This window comes from Lolium rigidum, chromosome 7, assembly GCF_022539505.1.
Source record: "Lolium rigidum isolate FL_2022 chromosome 7, APGP_CSIRO_Lrig_0.1, whole genome shotgun sequence".
Taxonomy (NCBI): Eukaryota; Viridiplantae; Streptophyta; class Magnoliopsida; order Poales; family Poaceae; genus Lolium; species Lolium rigidum.
Window position 1 is genome coordinate 49,429,037 of NC_061514.1, and position 21,334 is coordinate 49,450,370.

The 21,334-nt window shown below is 45.7% G+C and overlaps 4 protein-coding genes and 1 long non-coding RNA gene across 5 annotated transcripts; 2 read left to right on the forward strand and 3 right to left on the reverse strand.

Annotated features, from left to right (window-relative positions):
- The first annotated feature begins 6,634 nt into the window (after positions 1-6,634).
- On the forward strand, positions 6,635-8,449 carry LOC124671314 (BTB/POZ and MATH domain-containing protein 2-like). Its single transcript, XM_047207704.1, has 2 exons — positions 6,635-6,864; positions 7,035-8,449. The coding sequence occupies exons 1-2, from the start codon at positions 6,635-6,637 to the stop codon at positions 8,251-8,253; spliced, it is 1,449 nt and encodes a 482-aa protein (XP_047063660.1). The 3' UTR covers positions 8,254-8,449.
- Positions 8,450-8,914: 465 nt separating this feature from the next.
- On the reverse strand, positions 8,915-11,326 carry LOC124669881 (aminomethyltransferase, mitochondrial-like). The gene is made up of 3 exons (XM_047206416.1): positions 10,736-11,326; positions 10,131-10,249; positions 8,915-9,631 (listed from the first exon to the last, which is right to left on the reverse strand). Exons 1-3 carry the CDS (start codon positions 11,309-11,311, stop codon positions 9,085-9,087), a joined length of 1,242 nt encoding a protein of 413 aa, XP_047062372.1. The 5' UTR covers positions 11,312-11,326; the 3' UTR covers positions 8,915-9,084.
- Positions 11,327-12,059: 733 nt separating this feature from the next.
- On the reverse strand, positions 12,060-15,348 carry LOC124676500 (signal recognition particle 14 kDa protein-like). The gene is made up of 4 exons (XM_047212546.1): positions 15,171-15,348; positions 14,804-14,897; positions 14,592-14,701; positions 12,060-12,577 (listed from the first exon to the last, which is right to left on the reverse strand). Exons 1-4 carry the CDS (start codon positions 15,171-15,173, stop codon positions 12,395-12,397), a joined length of 390 nt encoding a protein of 129 aa, XP_047068502.1. The 5' UTR covers positions 15,174-15,348; the 3' UTR covers positions 12,060-12,394.
- A 379-nt stretch (positions 15,349-15,727) lies between these two features.
- On the forward strand, positions 15,728-17,877 carry LOC124669852. Its single transcript, XR_006992340.1, has 3 exons — positions 15,728-15,786; positions 16,721-16,811; positions 17,131-17,877. It is a non-coding gene; the product is annotated as an uncharacterized LOC124669852 (long non-coding RNA).
- Positions 17,878-18,440: 563 nt separating this feature from the next.
- Positions 18,441-20,824, reverse strand: LOC124671315 (signal recognition particle 54 kDa protein 2-like). The gene is made up of 5 exons (XM_047207705.1): positions 20,494-20,824; positions 19,395-19,949; positions 19,163-19,314; positions 18,859-18,973; positions 18,441-18,778 (listed from the first exon to the last, which is right to left on the reverse strand). Exons 1-5 carry the CDS (start codon positions 20,822-20,824, stop codon positions 18,441-18,443), a joined length of 1,491 nt encoding a protein of 496 aa, XP_047063661.1.
- Between the last annotated feature and the right edge of the window lie 510 nt (positions 20,825-21,334).

Below are 21,334 nucleotides of genomic sequence, written 5' to 3' on the forward strand. Positions count from 1 at the left end.
AGCTAGCAAGCTTTCCATGATTTTCTTCCAATTTCCCATAATTGCTAGTTAGCAAATCAAGTTGAGCCCTTAGCTCAACATTCTCCTTCAAGGTAGATGCTTCACAAGAAGTAGAGTTAGTAGCACAAGCATCATTATCAATAGCAATAGGAGAAGGCAAGTTGGCATGCACTTTTAGATAAGAAGCTTTAAGTTGCTCATGCGACTCGGTGAGTTTGGTGAGCGTACTCTCAATGACCCTTGAGCCCTTTTTGAGTTGCTCAAAATCCTCAAGGAGTTTAGAATTAACAAACACAAGCTTATCATTTTTTAGCTTTAGTTCATTTGCCATCTCAAGAGCTCTATCATGGTTTTCCTTTTCTCTAGACAATTCTAGAGCAAAGGTCTCCTCAAGAGCTTCCTTGATGGTTTGTTCTTCTTCAAGTTCATTCTTTAAAGATGCTACATCATCGGCATACTCTCGTTCAAGAGCACCCTTTTTATCAATGGTGTTCTCATGCATCCAAATAAGTTTTTGGCTCTCAATAGCGGTAGTCAAGATTTCAAAGAAGTGAGTGCTAGCAATTTTATCTTTGCAAATAATCTTGAATACACTCTTACCCTTATCGCGTAGAGAGACAACCCAATCCTCTTCTTCATATTCATCCTCATTCTTATCACCACGAGACATATTAGGTTCCATGGTAGGAGGTACCGTGGAACCCTTGGCCATAAGGCATATATGAGGACCGTGAAATAAAGATGAGGAGTTACTTGAGGCTCCTTTCAAGATCTTGTCTTGACCAATAGAATCTTTGGTTTCCTCTACATTGTTAGACACACAACAACTAGAGGAAATAGAATCATTTTTATCATGGCCACAAGACAATGCAAGCATATCATCATTAGATTTTTTCAAGCAACTTACACATGATATGCAAGGACTATCAACACAAGAATGTAAATCATTTCTAGTGCTAGATGTGTTTAAGTCCAAAGATGAACCATTGCAATGAGATATAGATGAAGGATCATCAATAGTAAGCTCAATACCAACATTGCAATTTCCATCACCACTCACCATATCATTACCTTGTGTCTTGAAACACTTTGGTGAAGTGGATGAAGATGAGAACTCATCACGGCCGGAAGTGGAAGCAATACAATCATCCTCAATGATATTGGACACATCATATTTATCTCGAAGTTTTGTCCATAATTCATGAGCGCTCCCAAAAGGCATGATTGAAGAAGTAACTACATTGCTCACAACAATGGAAAACACATGAGAAGCAAGAGCATCGAGACAAGAGTTTTTCTTCTCCTCATAAGATAAATTTTGGGGATCCTTAGGAGAAGAAAAACCCATGTCAAGAAATCGCTCCATGTTCGGGGAAATACCCGCAAAATATTAAGCACATAAATTTTCCATAGATCATAATTTGTGCCATCAAATATAAACAAGTTATTGTGATCTAATCCCCTAACCGACATCTTTACTCTCAAGGCGGTGAAGCCTAAGAATGAGAGACCTTGCTCCGATACCAATTGAAAGGACACGGATGTCGCCTAGAGGGGGGGTGAATAGGCGATTTAAAACTTTTACGAGATGGGCTTAACAAATGCGGAATAAAACTAGCGTTTACTTTGTCAAGCCCAAAGCCTATATACTATGGTTCACCTATGTGCACCAACAACTTATTCTAAGCAAGAGTTCACCTATGTGCACCAACAACTTATGCTAAGCAATACAAGCAAGTATGTGATAGCAAGATATATATAACTTCAAGCACGATGGCTATCACAAGGTAAAGTGCATAAGTAAAGAGCTCGGGTATAGAGATAACCGAGGCACGCGGGAGACGATGATTTATCCCGGAGTTCACACTCTTGCGAGTGCTAATCTCCGGTGGAGAGGTGCGGTTGCTTAGTGCTCCCGAACGCCACAAGAGGCTCACCTTGAGGTGTGGTTGCTCGATGCACACCAACGCCACAAAGGCCTCACCCCAAGATGCGGTACTCACACCACACACCGAACGCCACGAAGGCGCCTCACCTAAATCTCCGGTGACCCTCGCCACAAAGGCCTAGGTCACGGTTCCACTAAGGGATTTCCTTCGAGGCGGAAACCGGGCCTTACACAAAGATTGGGGCACACATCCACAACTTAATTGGAGGCTCCCAACAAACCGCCACAAAGGCCTAGAGTCCGTCTAGGGTTCCAAGAACCCAAGAGTAACAACCTTCTTGCTTTCACCACCACGAATCACCGTGGAGAACTCAAACCGATGCACCAAATGCAATGGCAAGAACACCACAAAGATGCTCAAGTCCTTCTCTCTCAAATTCCAACAAAGCTACAAAAGCTATTGGGGGAATAAGAGAGGAAGAACAAAGGAATTCACAAAGAACACCAAGATCAAGATCTAGAGAGTTCCACTCACAAAGAGATGGATTTGATTGGTAGAAATGTAGATCTAGATCTCCTCTCTCTTTTCCCTCAAATGGGGGCAAGAATCATGGAGGGATTGAGAGATGGAGCAAGCTTCTCTAGTTCAACAATGGAGGGGAGAGAGAGTGAGAGAAGCACAGCCCAAGGAGGAAGAAGGGGGGTATTTATACCCCCCAAGAAAATCAAGCCGTTTGGGCAAAAACAGGGCCGGATATTCCGGCCCAAGTTGGGGCCGGATTATCCGGGGGCCGGATAATCCGGCCTCAGGGACAAAACCTGGACAAAATCCGGCCAAAAAACCGGCCCCTATCCAGAGCTGCTTTTCTTCCGGTCCTTAGACGATTTCGGGGGGGCCGGATATTTCCGAAATATCCGGCCCGGATAATCCGGCCCGGATATTTCCAAAATATCCGGCCTAAGAAAACTGCGAAACACCAAAACTAAAACGGGCATAACTTTTGCATCCGGACTCCGATTTCGATGATCTTGGGCTCGTTGAAATCACAACAATGAGCTCTACAACAATATGCATAGAAACATCATAGTCCAGCAAAGGAGGATAGAAACAAATGAAGAAAGGTTTGACCTATCTCAAAAAGACATACCTAGGTAAAACCTCCAATCTTGAAAATGCAACAAGTTGCCCATGGAAAAACCATTCTCAATGAACTAGAGCTTGTCATGAGAATAAGCACAAGCTCTAAAACATCACATGGATAAGATCCAAATAAAACCAAGAAAGATGATGAACCAAACTCGAAAACGCAACAAGTGATCTATGCGAAATCCGTTTCGATGAACTAGAGCTTGTCATGAGAATAAGCACAAGCTCTAAAACATCACATGGATAAGGTCCAAATAACAACCAAGAAAGATGATGAACCAAACTCGAAAACGCAACAAGTGATCTATGCGAAATCCGTTTTCGATGAACTAGAGCTTGTCATGAGAATAAGCACAAGCTCTAAAACATCACATGGATAAGGTCCAAATAACAACCAAGAAAGATGATGCAAGGATGCAAAGGTTTGAGCTCTCTCCGAACGATACGATCGAGTTACTCACTCGAGAGCCCTCTTGATAGTACGGCAACTAAACTATAAACCGGTCTCCAACTACACTATGAGACCGGTGAGAAACAAACCCTATCAAGAGCAAACCTTATACTTGCGCATTCCACTTGAGCTCGATGACGACGATCTTGACCTCAACAAGATGGAACGCCTTTCTTGCTTGTGCTTGCTTGACGAAGTCTTGTGGATTGCTCCCCCATAATCCACCATGGGAGAGCTTCTTCTTCGGCGCATCTTCACATATCCATGATCACCATATGGATGGCAAGACTCAAGCAAAGGATCTCTTCGAGATGGCTCATCTTGAACTTGCACTTCATTTCTTCATTCTTCATCATGTTGATGTCTTGAAGTAGCTTGAGGGCTCACTTCATCTTCATCTTCAAGACATACTTGACACTTGATATCCTTCATCAATTTCTTCTTATTGCAACCTTGAAGCCAACATATGGTTCAAGAATTGCCTATGGACAACTCCTACAAATATAACTCAATGCAAACATTAGTCCATAGGGATTGTCATTAATTACCAAAACCACACATGGGGGCTCCATGCACTTTCAACTCCGTGAACACATGTGATCCTCATATCACAGCCTTCCCCTCCGGTTGTCCCAATTTCTGTCACTTTGGGGCCTCGGGTTCCGGACAACAATATGTGTATACAACTTGCAGGTAAGATCATAAAACAATGAATATCATCATGAATCAATAACATGTTCAGATCTGAAATCATGGCACTCGGGCCCTAGTGACAAGCATTAAGCATAACAAGTTGCAACAATATCATAAAAGTACCAACAACGGATACTAGGCACTATGCCCTAACAATCTTATGGCTATTACATGAACAATCTCATCCAATCCCTACCATCCCCTTCAGCCTACAGCGAGAGATTTACTCACACATGGATGGGGGAAACATGGATGGTCGATGGAGAGGCGTCGGTGGTGATGATGGCGATGATCTCCTCCAATTCCCCGTCCCGGCAGGGTGCCAGAACGGAGTTTCTGATCCCGAAATTGGGTTTCGCGATGGCGGCGGAGTTCTGGATGTCTTCTGTCAAATTGGTCGAACCCCCCGTGCGTTTTTAGGTCAAGGGCTTTAAATAGTCCAGAGGGGAGCGTCGGGGGCTGGCCGAGGCAGCGTCACCATAGGGCGGCGCGGCCCAGGGGCCCACCGCGCCGCCATATGGTATGCGCACCTCGTGGCTCCCCTCCGTCTCGGCTTCTGGCTCCGTAAGTCTTCTGTGAAAATAGGCCCATTGCAATTATTTCCGGGGATTTTCCTGAAAGTTGATTTTCTGCACCAAAATAAGACACCAGGGCAATTCTGCTGAAAACAGCGTTAGTCCGTGTTAGTTGTATCCAAAATACACAAATTAGAGACAAAACAATAGCAAAAGTGTTCGGGAAAGTAGATACGTTTTGGATGTATCACCAGATCTGGGCCCGTGGGCCTAGATATGGGTCTGGTGGGCCCGACCGTTCTCATACCGTTGCTTTTCCTCATCGCGGCCTGATGTGTGCTCCGTCGTGGACGGATGGCTGTGGTAGATGGAGGCGTCTTAGCGGTAGGTACCAGACTTGTGTGGTGGCCAGATGACGTTCGACTTGCCCACTCAGATTTGCCGAAATCTAGCTTGTTGGGCTTCTGGCAGTTTGGCATCGCTGTGAGCGACGTCGTGATAGGCAATCTAGCATTGGGTCCTTGGGCTGGCAAGTGCTTGTCGGGGTGACAGCATGCTCAGTACTGCAGTTGCTCCCGCGGTTGTAGTCTATTTTTTCCTACGACCAGTTTGGTTGCGCTAGTGCTGGTGTTGGCGTGTTGGGATGGTGCAATCGTCGTGGTGCCGCCCATCTAGCGTCCTTGGTGACGTCTAGATCTGGATCTAGCCCGCCTAGCCAGCTAGCTCTTGCATTCATTATGTGGGTGTGTCTAGTTGGGACTGGACCATAGTGTGACTTAGCTTGGTAGCACGGCAGTTATCTCTGCTATGTCCGCTTTGCGTCCACGCAATGGCGACCGAAATTTTGATCGGGTTGGACCTCGGCGAAATGTGTGCATGGCTTTGGCCTGCACCGGTGACGGTGAAATTTGCGGGCGTCGTTCCCTTGTTGAAGGCGTCCCGGTAGTATCCCTCTAGTTTGAATTGATGGACTTCGTCCCTCCGCCTGAAACTACGCCCTCGGTGGCCTCGCTTCAGGCTAGCCTCCCTGGTAGTTTCCTGTGGATCACCATGTGACCTCTCACTGGTGTCGCAGCCCTCGCGCAATGTCGGCCTAGTTGCTTTTACACAGCTTTGTTGCGGTTACTGGCGGTTTTCCTAGCGCCTTGGGGGGCTTTGCTAGGTCGGCGTCTGGCCATAGCTGCTCCCGGTGTGCCTTCGACCAATGTCAGTGAAAGATGTTACGTTTGTTGGTCTGAACCTAACCTGAGCTCTAAGGGTGGTGGTTTCGGTTTTTGGTGAAAACTTTGCAGGACCTAGGTCTCTACCAATGACGATGACGTGTTCTTGCACCATGTACCTTCTTGGAGGCGTCGTCGCAAGACCCCCCCTCCTCCTTTGGATCCTCAAGCTCTGGTAGACTATCGTCCCGTCGACGAGTTCCCCTTCGGATGTAGTTTTGGTGCGGTGGAGGCTTGTTGGTGTGAACATGGTTGTGATTGCTCAAGTGCAACAGAAGACAAGGCTCCCTCATCCTGGATCAAGTTGGCGCTCCGACTTAACGTTTTATGTGTTATGTTTTGTTCTTGATTTCGGTGTGCGCTTTGCGTGTGTGTTATAACTCATGGTGTAACTCCTAGCCCATGTTGCTGTCTTCGTTAGTTCAAAGCCGAACTCTTCCATCTAAATAGACTTCACAGCCCAACAAAGTGCAAAGAAAATTAAGAATTCCAAGGAAACAAAAGGCCATACAGGCAGTGCAATGTAATGGGCCGCACAAGCACAATGTAGTTCGTTCTAACTTCTCAATGACAAACCCTAACTCTCTTCAGACTCTGCGGGCCACGAACCCTTCTGAAGTTAAGTTCAGAGCAACCACGAGCCGCCGGCGCCTCTCTGCGGGTGAGAGTGAGTGACACTCGTGCTGCGGCTGTGAGCGGTCGGGCCGCGCATCGGGGAGGATGTTGCAGAGAAAAGCAAGGACCGGCGTACGGCGTGCTCCCCGCGGTGCGCAGGCAACGGCCCGGCGTCCTCGTACTGCCGCCGGCCGCGGCGCGCTTCGCTGGGGCGCGGGGCTAGCGCGGCGAGCAAAGCGGCGACTTTTCGATGGCTTCGGACATGACACTCGACCTGGTAGCGGGGGCGTGCAAGCTGAGAGTTCACCTGTTGCGAGGCAGCAGGTCATGCCCAGGTTTCGCCCCTCTAATCCTGGATCTCAACTCTGAAACTTCAGATTTCTAGTGTTGCAGTTACTGGGATGTTCCTGAAATGTACTGGCGTGAGTGTGTAGGAACTATTCGGGGTATCTCTCCACAGTAATGTCGCACATATTCACTGGAATATATCTGTGCCCACTTGCAGATTCGTCACGCCGTTCGCCGGTGTATCTGTCTTGACCGATGTCGGGCTGTCGTCTTCCACCATGTCGGTTGTCGACTCGGGCGCGGCCAGCGGGTACCACCTGCTAGTAGTGGATGGGTACTCGCAGACCAAAAGGCTAGACAATGGCGTGGGCATCAGATCTCGCCCATTCATTGTAGGAGGCCATCGCTGGTGCATCGATTACTTACCCAACGGTTTCAACTCGGAGTATGCAGACTACATCTCTCTCTTTGCTGCCCTTGTTGATGATGATGACGGTGCTGCAAGACCTGTGAAGGCGTGGTTCAGGTTTAGTTTCATTGATGAGGTTGAGAAGCAAGAGGCAACACTCATTCGTGCTGCTTATGTATGCACCTTCTGCAGCAATGATATTAATGGAGCTTGGGGCGATTCGAATTTTATAAAAAGAGATGTGCTTGAACAATCAGAGAATCTTAAGAACGATTGTTTCACCATCCGGTTTGACATCATGATTTGCGAGGACCTCAACACTAAGGTGCCACTGTCTTGCATAAGTCAGCATTTCAACCATCTCCTTCAAACAAAGGTGGGCGCTGATGTAACATTTGAGGTTAGCGGCGAGATATTCCTTGCACACCGGTGTGTGCTTGCGTCCCGATCTACGGTCTTCACGGCGCTGCTCTTTGGCTCCGTGAAGGAGGGCACCAAGGCAGATGTCATACAGATCAAAGACATGAAAGCTCAAGTGTTCAAGGCTTTGCTCACTTTCATCTACACAGATGCATTTCCTGACATGGAGCGGGAAGAAGCAGAAGTCAAGGCAGAAACAACACGTTTTGAAATGTGGCTGGAATGGCTGAAGGACTTGACTGTGGCGGCAGGCAGATATGATCTCCAACACCTTAGGTTCTCCTGTGAAGAGCTGTTGTCCAAGGCCATAGGTGAAATCACGGTACCAAAAATTCTTGATATAGCTGTGCAGTACCATTGCCATAGGTTGAAGGAGAAGTGCTTGCAATTCCTCCAAAACGTATCTTCCTCAAGTCTGCAAAAATTAATGGCGACCAATAGCTGGAAGCATATAATTCTGTCACATCCCTATGTTTTGAATGAGCTCATTGCCAAGCTTGCTGCAAAGTGTAATGGGTCTGACAAAGCTACGGATTTATATGACATCTTGCCCCCGCCATCTACGTTACCATCATATGCTGACAGGTTGTTGAATTTGGAATGGTAAAGTGCCTGCAATTTATCCAAAACCTATCTCCTTCTAGTCTGCAAACATTAATGGAGACCAATAGCTGGAAGCATATAATTTTGGCATATCCCCAATCTTTTGAATCAGCTCATCGCCAGGTTTGCTGCGAAGTGTAATGCATCTAACTTAATATATGGGTTCTTGCTCCCTCCATCTAGAAAGTGAGCTTGGACCTTTGCTGAGGTGTAGCATTGTATGTTGACATGTTCCTGAATTTGGAAGAAAAAATATTGAAATTATCATGCTTGGGTGTGTTCTTACGAGCACTGTATTGTTTTGAATTCAGGTTTACACTGATGTGTGATGTAGTTGTATTTGCTATTTGTTTGGTCAGCTTTGCCCTACCTAGTTAGTTCAGGTTCAAAGGTTTCTGTTGATTCAGGTTCTGCATGAATAGGAAAAATGATACTTGTGGTATCATATTATTGATTGTGCCATATAAGTATTACCGAGGAGCGATCACAAATTCACAACTGGACACACGAAAACTAGTACGAACTACATATTTGACATCTTGGAGTTATGACCATCTCAAGGGTAGCGCGCACAGCACTGGTCTCTGGCGTTCTGCAACATCTAATTGAAAACTGTTGCGCACCTATCAACACGCATCGGCCCCCAAACGTGGCATACACTTCACTTCTGGAAAAACACCACGCACTGGTATATATTATTTGATGGGTAGAGATGAAATGTCAAGCTGTAAGAGGAAGCCTGACAGAGGTTACAGTTGCAGCATTCAAGCAGCATGTCTTGAACAAGCTGCCACGGGAGAATTCCAAGAGAAAACTGCATCCTTTTTTGTACAATCTAAGGGCCCTTGTAGTACTTGGTGGGCACAAAGGGCATCTTGGTGACAACAGCGTCGTATGACTTCCCACGGACGACCACCTTGAACTCCGTCCCGGCCTTGTGCAGGCCGTTCTTCACATACCCCATGGCGATGTTCTTCTTCAGGCACGGGCTGAACCCTCCGCTGGTCACCTCACCGATGTTCTCCCCGGTGCTGCTCACGATCTCGCTGTGACTCCGCGGGGGTGGTCCTTGTGAAAAGATGCCTACACGCCTAATCTTCGGGCCTTCCTTGAGCTGCTTGAGGATCACATCCGCGCCCAGGAAGCCACCCTCCGCTTTCCTCCTCTTGCCGATCGCCCACGAGAGGCCGGCCTCAACTGGCGTGACGTGTTGCTCCATGTCGTTGCCGTACAGGCAGAGGCCAGCCTCCAGGCGAAGACTGTCACGGGCACCCAGGCCAGTCAACCTTATCTTGCCTTCAGATTTCTCCAGCAGGGCCTTTGCAAGATCGACCGCATTCTCTGATGGCACAGAGATTTCAAATCCATCTTCACCAGTGTAACTGCAATAAGAAATCTTTTAGAACCATAATACAGTGTTCAAAGAAATAATATAATTTGGGGTAAATGGAAGAGGACCTTCATCATCAGAAAGAAAATAGAAGAATCTGCTACCGCCGGTTTTAATTTTTCCAGAACTAGAAAGTAGAAAGATCGAAGATAATGACATAGATGCTGGAAACACAAATATATCATGTATGCAAATAAAGTGTGGATATACAGAACTGATTTAAAATCCTATACAGTTGAATTTTGGAAAATTAAAATAATTTGTCAGTTTACAACTGACTTTAAGAACCAAATAGCATTCCACATACTCAATTTGGCATGCCAGATTGAACAGGAGGTGATTTGAGTTATGTTTCAAGTATGATAGACAAGGTTAATGATGGTAAAAGTTAGGACTGATGCTCTTTTGTGGACTCGTCCTGGGATTAAAAGAAGGAGAAGGAGCAGTGTCATAATCTGGAAACTGGAAGTGAAGGATGGAAGGGAGCATACCCAGTTCTGGTGAGGAAGCACGTAGAACCATTGATGTCAATTATCTTGAAGTCACTGAAGTACATTTTGGTCAAATCTTCTTTTGTTAGGAACTGGAGAGTTGGTGCAGCAAGAGGGCCCTGCTTATGTCAAGGAACAAGTTACAACAATGTCTACCTATAAATTCATCAACTAGTACATGTACTAGGAGAAATATATCTACTACCATTGAAGTGAAAATTTACTACTTCCATAAAACAGTTCAGAATAGAATAGAATAGAAAGACTGCTTCCATAAATTAGTACTAGTTTTTTTTTATGAGCTGTTTTCACAATTTCAAGGAACCCTGAATTTTCTGCTGAAGCACTGCCTTTTCTATCAGGAGGAATGTCTTATGTTACAATCTGATCCAGGAATCTCTGGATTACACAGAAACTTTAGGTCCACCAACTGAGAAAATGACATTGCAAACCTGCTCAACTACTACTCAGATAGAGCATTGCGTCTTGTTGTAAGGAATCAAAACTTGAGAAGGCAAGCAATCTCAATTAACTGAGGGACGATGAGGAGCAACCTGCGTCAATTTGTAAGATGAAGAGGCGAGCAAGAAAGCGTTGTGACTGACCTGCAAGGCGAGGAGGGAGCGCTCGTCGTGTATGTGCCACTTGACGTCGCCTCCCTTCTTCTGGAAGGCCTCCATGTGCGCCCCGATGTGGGCGAGGTCCTTGTCCCTGCACCCAGCGTTGACGACGAGGTAGATGTGGGTGTCGGTGACCTTGGTGACGACGGAGTCGTCGATGGCGCCGCCCTTCTCGTTGGTGAAGACGGTGAGGGACCCCGTGCCGTCCTTGAGCGCGGCGACGTCGGCGACGACGAGGGACTCGAGGAAGGGGATGGCCTGGGAGCCGTGGAGGCTGAGGCCGCACATGTGGGAGACGTCGAAGAGGCTGCCGTTGGCGCGGCAGTTGAGGGTGGAGTCCATGATGGTGTCCTTGTACTGGATGGGCATGCTCCAGCCGGCGAAGGGCACCATCTTGCCCCCGTGCGCGACGTGGAAGTCGTAGAGCGCCGTCTTCTTGAGCTCCGCCTCGGCGGCCACCGCCGCGCCGGCGAGGTGGCGGCGCGCGGCGGCGCCGCCGCCGGAGGAGGAGGAGTTGGCGGCGCGGCGGGCCAGCGTGGCGCACGCGAGGAGGCCTCTCATCGTGGTGGCGCGCGCGTCGGGGTGGGAGAGGAGTGGTGGGCGGGTGGGATTGGGAAACAATACAAGATGAGATTTTGAGGGGTGGTGGTGGTGGTGGGTGGCGACGGGAGGGATCGGGAGTGGGTGGTGGCGAACCTCGGCGCGAGTGAGCTCGGGGGCGTTTGGTGATGATGGATCCGTGAGCGATCAGTGGCTCGTCGTCAGTGCTCGCCCCGTTGGATTTTGGTTAATTTTTTGTTGGGATTTTGTCCGGTTTGGTGGTGGACGCTGACGGCTCTCCCTCACTGACCATTGCTTCCTACAATCCTATTCAGCAAAGATTCGTGTGCGAGTCTAAAAAAGAACAGATTCCTGTATGTTGCTAGTATCAAGAGATCGACAAGGTTATGGCTCTTTTTTGCCGTTGAGAATCGTACCTCAGACTGATAGGGAAATTGGCTAGCAAGCGAAAGCTGTGAGCCCATTCAGGCGGATACAGCAGCCAAGATTGATAAACTACAAAGGATGGCAGTGTCCGACCAAGGATCCGGTCCTTGTGGTTATGAACAAGATGTGCTAGATCATTTGTTTATGCAACAACCGAGGGACTACCTAACCTGGAACCATATCCTGGTAACCACTTGCATATGGAATCGGGAACACGAGCGATGTTTTGCTATACTGTACAATATAGGTGGCAAAACAATCCCAAATGCACTTCCACACAGAAATGTCGCCAGAAATTCTGCAATGCACCTCCACAATGAAATATCACCAGAAATTCTGCATTCTTTTGCAACCTATATACTGGGCCCAATACCAACATATCAATGAAGCATAGCAAATTAAAATGTTGATGGCCAGATCTAGCAGTCCAAAAGGCATGCATCTTCTACGAGGCCATTCAGAAAAGACCAGGGCTGGCTTGCAACCAGAACAAAACGCTGTTTCAAAAATGCCAAGCGACGATGCATCTCTAGGTATTCACAGGCTTTCATCCCACAGACAGGGATAAGGGTAAAACGGATGGTAACATATTTGATGACACTCAGACTAGTCTTGCTGTGGGCGAAAAAGGTCTCGCTAAATTCTGTAAGTACCTCTCTACTTAGACACTGCAGATTTCTTCGACGATTTCTTCTGCTTCTTCGGTTCCTTCTCGGGTACCTTCTCTGGCTCAACGACCCTCTTCTTTTCCTTCCTCTCCCTCTTCTTCAGAGCATGCATATGGGATTTAAGAACTAGGGCATACGAAGCTTGGAATTTGAGGTAATCCTTTGCAGACAGCTGAAAGACATAGCATGTATGGGTAAGGTTTTTTCATTGGTCCAAAAATGCAACAAAAATGACAGGGCAATAATTAAATATGTTGAAAGTTAGAATAGTGCTTATGGCACCAGGAAAATTAAGTCATGGGTCATCATGGATCAACTTTGCTATACATCTATATTATTCAAACAAAAACAATATTGCACACATGACAGTTCTCAGTTGGGATTCCTGAAAATATTCACAATATGGCACATATCAGAATTATAGTACGTGTTGTGACCCTAAGTTCTAAGTACACGTACTTATCCAGCCATAAGCTAAACCATCTGGTGAAGACTGAAGAAAATGCCCTGCTTAGTGGACTCGCAGAAAGTTCATATGGCTGGAGAGAAATAGATATGCACGAAGAAAATAAACAAATTTTGCATGAGTACTTGTTTTTATTATCTGGATACAAATGAGCAGGCATGTTTCCAAATTGAGAACAACAATTATTACTAATAGCGAATAACTATCAACCTTTCTTCTACATGAGAATGACAAAGGAAATAGGATTACAGATATAAACAGCATTGCAACCATAAATAAGGGACAACCTGCATCACGATATAAGCAATTAAAATGCAGAAGAGGAGTATAATTGTTTAACAAAACATAGGTCATGGGAGCTAGGACTCTTAACTAGTTAAGTCACTTTTAGACGAAGGAAATAGGATAAAAGATATAAACAACAGCTTTGCAACCATAAATAAGGGACAACATGCATCACGATATCAACAATTAAAATGCAGAAGAAGAGTAGATTTTTTTAACAAAACATAGGTCATGGGAGCTTGGACTCTTAACTAGTCAAGTCACTTTTAGATGAAAATAGGATAACAGATATAAGCAACAGCTTTGCAACCATAAATAAGGGACAACCTGCATCACGATATCAACACTTAAAATGCAGAAGAGGAGTAGAATTGTTTAACAAAACATAGGTCATGGGAGATTGGACTCCTAACAAGTCAAGTCACTTTTAGATGGGCCATGATTTCATACAACATAAACGTGCTATGCAAAGTTGCAAACGCGAGCAATAGTATCTTGCAGGAAAAGATGTCAATGTCCAATTGACTCGTGGGAGAGCTCAAAGGCATGAATAGAAAGATGCATGGGTGCCCATCAATACATAACCTTGCCAATGGCAAAATGTTTCTAACTCTTGTGATATGACACTCAAGTCATGTGCAACTTAATAAGGGAACTAATCAAATGTAAGACAATGGGAAATCCTGATGTGCTACAACATGATATCACTGGGAAACCTCAGGGGTTGCGAAGTGCAAATACATCCTATAAATCTTGACAAAAGATGTTCACTTAATGGAAGGTGAAACAATTAATGTGAGCCCTCAATGGTTGATTTAATTGAAACTTGGAAGAATAAGAAAATGAGTATCATCCCTCAAAGTTGTGACAGCTGCTGATTGATCTTAATACTTCCAAGTCCTAACTCTTTCCCATCCAGCGATGAGATAGCAACTCACGACATATCATTGGTGATACTGACTCTACCCCTGACCTATTAGTTCAACTAGAGCTGTAGTGATAGATATGAGAGACTTAACAGTAAATAGCTGCATAAAGGACTTGTACAAGTACAGCAAAGATGTACCAATGGCAAGTGCCCCATTCCTAACTCTCTACTTGTCATCATGCACACAAAGTTACTTCGTATCCTACAGCATTGTGATGCTTGTGAAATTGCTAGGCGATGATACATATGTACGGTCAAACCTTCTCTGCATTTTCATGCCACGGTGTTTATTTACCTACCTATATATTCCTGACAATGAACAAACCATCCTCAATGTGGAAGAAGACTACATAAACATTCTATTACTATTTGTGCAAATCCAGGTAGCTCATGCAGTAGCTATCAAGAGACAATATGCAAATATCTGATCTATGACTCACATTCCTTGCAGCCATGGGGGACTAACTAATTACAGTGAAAAATAGCAAGAGAGACTGTGATTAGTACCGCGGTGGAGATGTTTTTCTTGCCATCTGTGGCGCGGACGAGGCAGCGGTACTCCACCTCCTCCCCCTTGTTGGCCATCTTCTTCAACCTAGCCTCGCACTTCATCGACGCTGGCAGATAAAAACAAGGCGTCAGCTCAAACCCGAGTCGACCCAAATCTACAACCCACCTCACACTTGGGAGCAGAGGAAGAGGAGGGGGGAGCAACTCACATCGCTTCATGGTGACCCAGACGGAGCCCTTCTCCGTGCTCCGCTCGTACATGTTGGTCAGCTCGCTCAGGAACGGATCTGACTGCAACAGCACCTGCACAAACGAACCACACGGTGCGACAAACAAGGCCACGGTTAGTTCGAGGAACCGCGGGTAGATTTCCTCGGAATTGCAGTTCCCTTCTCTACTAGCGATCGAAACTATGCAGGTAGTAGGAAGCGAAAGCGGCCCAGTCGACCCCGAAACCTAGGGTAAGCATCACGGCGAGATCTAGTTCTTCCCACCGGATCGCGAATCCCGGCACGGCGCGGATCGGGGGTGGGGGGAGGGGGAGTGGATGGAGTGGAGCATCGGGATGGAGGTTACCATCTTGAGGGTGGTCCGGCGATCGCCGAGCGAGCAGTCTCCGCCGGCTTGCTGTCGTCCTCTTGGTCGCTTCCGCCGCCGGTGTTGGGATCGAAGACGAGGAGGGCGAGGTGTTGTGAGAAGACGAACGGGGGAGATCACGGAAGGGAAGAGATCTGACGGATTAGGTTGGTCTGGCAGGACGGGACGGGGACGGTGACGTCAACTTGGGACGAGGCAGGGGTTTGGGAGGGGAGAATTGCTTTTGACACCCAAAGTTGGCACGCGTTTGATAATAAACCCAGAATTTGGCTCGCCTTGCTCTCAGCCCCCCACGATGGCTAATTTCTCGATGATTGCTCCTTTTCTCTTTGTTAGCTGCTGAATTAACGTTTAATAAAAAAAACTATTCTATTTGACTAATATGCCCTCCTGCAAGGCAAGGCACGTACACGGGACAGGGCAGGGCATTGACGCGAGCAAACTCCATCGTTCCGCTCGCCCGTTCTTTTCTCCCGCGACCGAGCCGCCAGGGAAGCTCCAGCCGCCGGCCGCCGTCCGCCGTCCGCCGTCCGCCGCCCTGCTGCCCCGCCGCGTTCCCCCGGACAGATCCGCCGCCCTCCATTGCTGCCCACAGGTAAGGCAAGGTTCCCCTTTCTTTTTCCATGGCTATGGCTTCCTTTCTCTCGCACGACGCACAGATTTGACGAATTGTGTGATGGATCTGTGGTAGATTGGCATGGGGATTTGAGTGGGAGGAGCCGGATTTGATGAAGGGTGTGATGGATCTGCACTTTTGTTGTGCACTTTTGTTGAACATATATCAGATTTGGCATTCAGTTTTTGGGCAACTTATTGTTTGGCTGTGCACTCAAGGGACCAGGGTATATATGTCTATACATATTTCTATTTGATGGTTATATGTTGATGCATTTGTTAATCATGCCAAAGGGGGGTATGAGCAACATCAACACCAGCTGGGGGGGCTGAGAACCAGAGTGACAAACAATAGGGTATATGATCCAAGTGAGCCCAGCCAGGGGGGGTTATAATCAAATCTCCCGTTTGGGAGGAGACGGACAGAGAGGTCCGGATTGGGTCCGTTGGGCTGAACGGGAGAAGAAAGATAGATTCATCTTTTTTTGTTTTGTTTTAATTACTAATTAATTATAGTATTATATAGATATCATATATGAAAATATATTTTATGATATATCTTAATGTGTTAATTGTGGATTGTACATAATAATGTTTTTTTCTAAAAACTTGACCAAATTTATGTAGTTTAAATTTTGGAAAAAAAATATAAACACTATTCACTGAAACAGATGTAGTACTATATATAAAAGGTGAACAACTTTGTTCGCACTGTGTGTTTTTTTTTTACTTTTTAACTTTTCGATAATAAAAAAATCGTAGAAATTCGTCAGTGGAAATATTCAGCTTCCGAAAATATTCAAATTTTGCAGTAATTTTGCCGCACGCCGATGAAAACTCTCATTTCATCTTCATTTTTTCATATCTGCACATTAGTTCTTCTTTCTATTCACTCTCTCTTTTCTAACTTTTAGATCCTGGTGAGGTCAACGGCAAGCACGGGATGGGCGAAAATCTGGAGTGACGGACTCGAAGATGTGCAACCACTATTCTTCTCCTTATGATGTACTACCTCCATCTCAAAGCTTAAGTTTTTTTTTAAGTCAAACCAAGTAAAGTTTGACCAATCTTTTAGAACAATCTATCAATAAATATAATATTTTGTAGATACTATACAAAAATATATTTCATTGTCTATTTAATGATATTTATTTTGTATTTTGCATGTTAATGATTTTTGGTAAAAGCTTAGTCAAACTTGATATAGTTTGACTTTTTAAAAATAATATAAGTCTTAAGCTTTAAGATGGAAGTAGTATATATTATTCCATGCAATGTGAAGTCACTACTCGATGAAGTAGCTAAAGAGAGTGTGCACTTTCAGGTGCATAGGGGTGCATATGACATGGTTGTGGAGAAATAAGAGGCACTGGCCTGCATGGGAGGCAATGTTGGAAGCAATTCATCACACGGAACCGTTCCATCGGAGGAGAAATGGTAGGTTTTTCATTAAGAGGACAAGTCACAATGATTACTATTGTCTATCTTAGTGGTGGGGATGAAGAATCATATGATGCTGCCAGTATCTCTCCATGAGGCAAACTAAGCGACTATGAGCACATTCGACTCTTAGAGATCTTAGTGGCGGCTAATACCTTCGCCGGGGTACCATTTCTGACATGTTTGACAAAATCAAGTTCTTTCAAGTTAATTCTATTCTTTACTCTAGGTTCTCTCCATACATTGCAATTGTATTGGTCTTCGTCTGTCTTCATAATTATATTTTGGTTTTTCATCCACGACATCCGAGAAATTACATAACAAGGTGGTTTCCAAGCTTCACAATCCTGGTGATGGCTTGGCTTGACTGTGTAATGGAGATTCCTCTTCTTTGTTAACACCAACGATGAGCATGCCCGGCTAATGTTTAGCAAACCGACGTGGAGAGTGTTCCATATAGAAGAAGGCGAACTACAAGTTGAACAAGCTGTGCTCATCACTGCTAGGCCATCACACGCCCGATCATGAGCATTCTTTTTGTCATTGACATTATCTAGTGTAGTTGGGCAGTGTGCCCAATTGTGGTGGGTTCATTATTTGTTTATGAGCCATGTAGTTGCCTATATTATTGGTGTGTTTGAACGAAATTCATATCATTATTGGTGTTTATGAGTAATATAATTTGTTTATGAGTAGTGGTATTTGGACATAGTATATGGCTGCACTGATGGATTTAGCCCGGAGGAAGTAGCATGATTAGAAACAGTATGCAAAGACTAGGGGTGAAAGAGAGCATTGTGAGCCCCACACGCATGCTCTCGCTACTAATAATGTTATACTATAAGTTCAAATTACATCTCAAGGCTGCTAAATTTAAACTCTGCCCAATACAGTATTTGATTTTTCTTGAAACGGCCTAATATTGAATTAGGAACATGCATGTCCCATTTCAGTGGTATTTACAACGTGAACTAGACTATTATACCGAGTATTCAGATTCAGGTACCCACCAACACAACCCCACTACGCAGTACAATAGACTAAAAACGAATTTACTTCCACTATGCACAAAAAATATATTCAACACTAAAATGACCACTACCCCCAAAAAATGTTCACCGAAAAAATGTCACGTAGTCTAGCAAATTCTGCAACGCTGCAAGGAGCAAGGACGAGAAGGAAACTACCTTTGCATTACAAATCCCCACCCAGGCCCATGCCTCCAAGCATTTGGCTCATGTCCTTGCCACCCATTTTTTTCAAGAGGTCCTGCAAGCCAGGGATGCCACCCATCTGCTTCAGCATGTGTGGTGGCAGGGCTTTGGTCAACTGCTGGATGGTCTGGTTCTGGTTCTTATCACTCATTTTTCCGTTCGGAAGCTTTATATTCTTCATCTTGCCCATCACCTTGGCTAGTCGCTTGTACTCGTCAAGCATGTCCATCACATCCCTCACTTGTCTGCCGGATCCCCGAGCAATCCGGATGGTTCGTGATTCAGTCATCAGCTTTTTTGGGTTTGGACTGTCGAGCTCTACAAAGTAGCATGAAGGGCAAGATAAGTTTCAGAATATCGCTTGTGTTACACAAAATAAAGCCTTAAGACTAGCTCACCTGCATCTGTCATAGAATCCATAATCGTCATGTACCGCTTAATCTTTGCTTGGCCATCCTTCTCACTTCCTTTTGGCATCAACTCCGAACTAAATCCAGGCAACATTGAGAAGACCTGGAAGATAAGAGTAGGCAGACAATGATTAAAATAATGTTACCACGGAAGCATAGCAAGTTGGAAATTTGGAATCTGAGTGATGTTGGATTGTTCATCTAACATCAAACACTCGATATAATTTAGCATACGAAATTCAATCACATGTTAACATATTAAAATATAAAGCTACTAAATGATATAGTTAACCTGGCCAAGAGATCCCATTTTGAGAAGATTCTGAAACTGCTCATACAAAAGCCTGAGAGTGAAGGTAGAGAGCTTTTCCAGAAGGTCCTGTTGTTGATCAGCAGGAATAATATCCTGGAGCTTGTCTATTAAGCCAGGCAGGTCTCCCATGCCTGCCAAATACATCATTTGTTAAACCGTAATCTGGAAAGAAGAATCACAGGTTATGAACAATAATAGATTTAGTACTTACCTAACAGACGACTAACAAATGGTCTCACATCGAAAACGTCGAAGTCGCCAAGGTGTTCTCCGGTTCCAATAAATATCACGGGGCTTTTTGTAGCTGCAACCGCGCTAAGTGCACCGCCTCCGTTTGCATGACCATCCATTTTGGTAACAATCACAGCACCAACAGAGGCACTTTGCTTAAATGCTTGTGCCTGACCAAATGCAGCCTGACCAATACTACCATCCATGACAAATATCACCAGGTCTGGTTTCGTTGCTTCTGCAACTTGACGCATTTCCTCAAAAAGTGCAGCCTCTTGCTTATGGCGTCCACTTGTGTCAATGATGATGAGATCAGAGTTTTCTTTTCTGAACCTTTCCAGCCCCTCAACAGCAATTTTCGCGGGATCCGACTCCATGTAGCTTCCGTAAAATGGTACCCTCGCCTTGGTTGCATTCTGCTTCAACTGATCAAAGGCACCAGCTCTGAATGTATCGGCACAAACCAGTGATGGTTTAAATCCTTTCCCCTGATAATATTGTGCGTACTTGGCACACGTAGTGGTTTTTCCAGAACCTATAGGAATACATCGTTATTCAGTGAACATCAACATTATATTGCAACTGTATAAAAGGGAAGCCTGAGAGATCTCACAACTACAAACAACTAAAAAGGAAATGTCTGGGTCACTACAAATTCTTCACAAAACAACTTATCTACCTTGCCATCCATCTCAGGACAGAACTGAGAATTCCCTCGAGTACTAATTTCTATAGTTGCTTTGTCACAATTCACGTAGTGAAGCACATTGATAGAAGGGAAAATTCTAACAACGTCTGCTTCTATCGGTGACAGGTGACTGATATTTTTTCAATACTTCGAGAAATAATCTGAGGCCCCTTGATATTCATGGGCGCACGATCCAAATCACGCACCGTTATAGATACAGTTATCCTGCCCAAAACACATAGGGCCAAGTTCAATCAAGTTTTAGGTTATCCGTACAACACATTTTCTTACTAGCTATCAAGAATTCAAGATAATTGGGGGGAAACATGTAACAGACAGCACATAAGAATACTCTAGGTGGTATATGTAGCAATGCAACATCCGAACTGACCTTGCAATCCGACGAACATGACGACGCTAGGCTTCCCCTTCTTGGGGACGAAGGCGGGCTTCCCGGGGTCGAGCATGCGGCAGAGCTCGGAGAAGACGGCCTGCTGTATGATGCGGCGCTTGTTGGTGCCGGCGGCGAGGGTGTCGAGGCTGACGATCTTCTTGATGTTGGCCTGCACGTCGCGGACCGTCTCGAATCGGACGTCGGACTGCAGGAGGGCGCGCGTGATCTCCTTGAGGCACTCCCCGAGCACCTTCTCGTCGACCACCGTCGCTTTGCTCATCCGCGCGAGCGCATCGGAGATGCTCGTGCCGAGCTGCGCGAGCACCATCTTGGCTGCGCCGGGGGTCGGACCTCGATCGGCGACGGGGTAGGGTACTAGGGTTCTGGCGGAGATTAGAGGCGGCGCGCGGTTGCGATGTTGCGAGACTCGGGAGGCTCGTGGCGATCGCTCGGTCGGTGGTGGGAAGCCGGGTGGGTGCGTGTCTCGTATTTTATGGAGTTTGATTGATAACGATTCTATGAATATGAACCGAACTCGTCTGGTTTCTGTACGAGTCATTACCGACCTAGGAAGCAAGGCCACCTACGCCAAGAAAGGAGCGCAGTATGGTCTTGGCATCTTGCATCTCAGATTCTCAGTTGTACAGTTGCTAATTAAGATAGTTTTATGTGGAAAATGCTATGCACGCTATCTGAGGTGGGTTTTTTTTTAGCTCAGGCTAAATGCAGGTCGTTTTTAACCGGGGCGTGCTGAGGATCCTCCGGAGGATCCGAACTCCCGAACCTCCGGGTCCCGCGCCGTTAGATCCTTGCGTGTGTACGGTCGTGATTGGTTGTT

Coding starts and splice junctions, on each gene's coding strand:
- LOC124671314 (XM_047207704.1), top strand. CDS start 6,635: ATGTTGCAGAGAAAAGCAAGGACCGGCGTACGGCGTGCTCCCCGCGGT. Junction 6,865..7,034: donor AGGCAGCAGGTCATGCCCAG/GTTTCGCCCCTC, acceptor GCCCACTTGCAG/ATTCGTCACGCCGTTCGCCG.
- LOC124669881 (XM_047206416.1), bottom strand. CDS start 11,311: ATGAGAGGCCTCCTCGCGTGCGCCACGCTGGCCCGCCGCGCCGCCAAC. Junction 10,250..10,735: donor GCTCCCTCCTCGCCTTGCAG/GTCAGTCACAAC, acceptor TGACATAAGCAG/GGCCCTCTTGCTGCACCAAC. Junction 9,632..10,130: donor TGCTTCCTCACCAGAACTGG/GTATGCTCCCTT, acceptor TTCTTATTGCAG/TTACACTGGTGAAGATGGAT.
- LOC124676500 (XM_047212546.1), bottom strand. Junction 14,702..14,803: donor CTGGGTCACCATGAAGCGAT/GTGAGTTGCTCC, acceptor TTTATCTGCCAG/CGTCGATGAAGTGCGAGGCT. Junction 12,578..14,591: donor AGAAAAACATCTCCACCGCG/GTACTAATCACA, acceptor TATGTCTTTCAG/CTGTCTGCAAAGGATTACCT.
- LOC124671315 (XM_047207705.1), bottom strand. CDS start 20,824: ATGGTGCTCGCGCAGCTCGGCACGAGCATCTCCGATGCGCTCGCGCGG. Junction 19,950..20,493: donor CATGTTCGTCGGATTGCAAG/GTCAGTTCGGAT, acceptor GTATTCCTATAG/GTTCTGGAAAAACCACTACG. Junction 18,779..18,858: donor GGATTCTATGACAGATGCAG/GTGAGCTAGTCT, acceptor GCTACTTTGTAG/AGCTCGACAGTCCAAACCCA.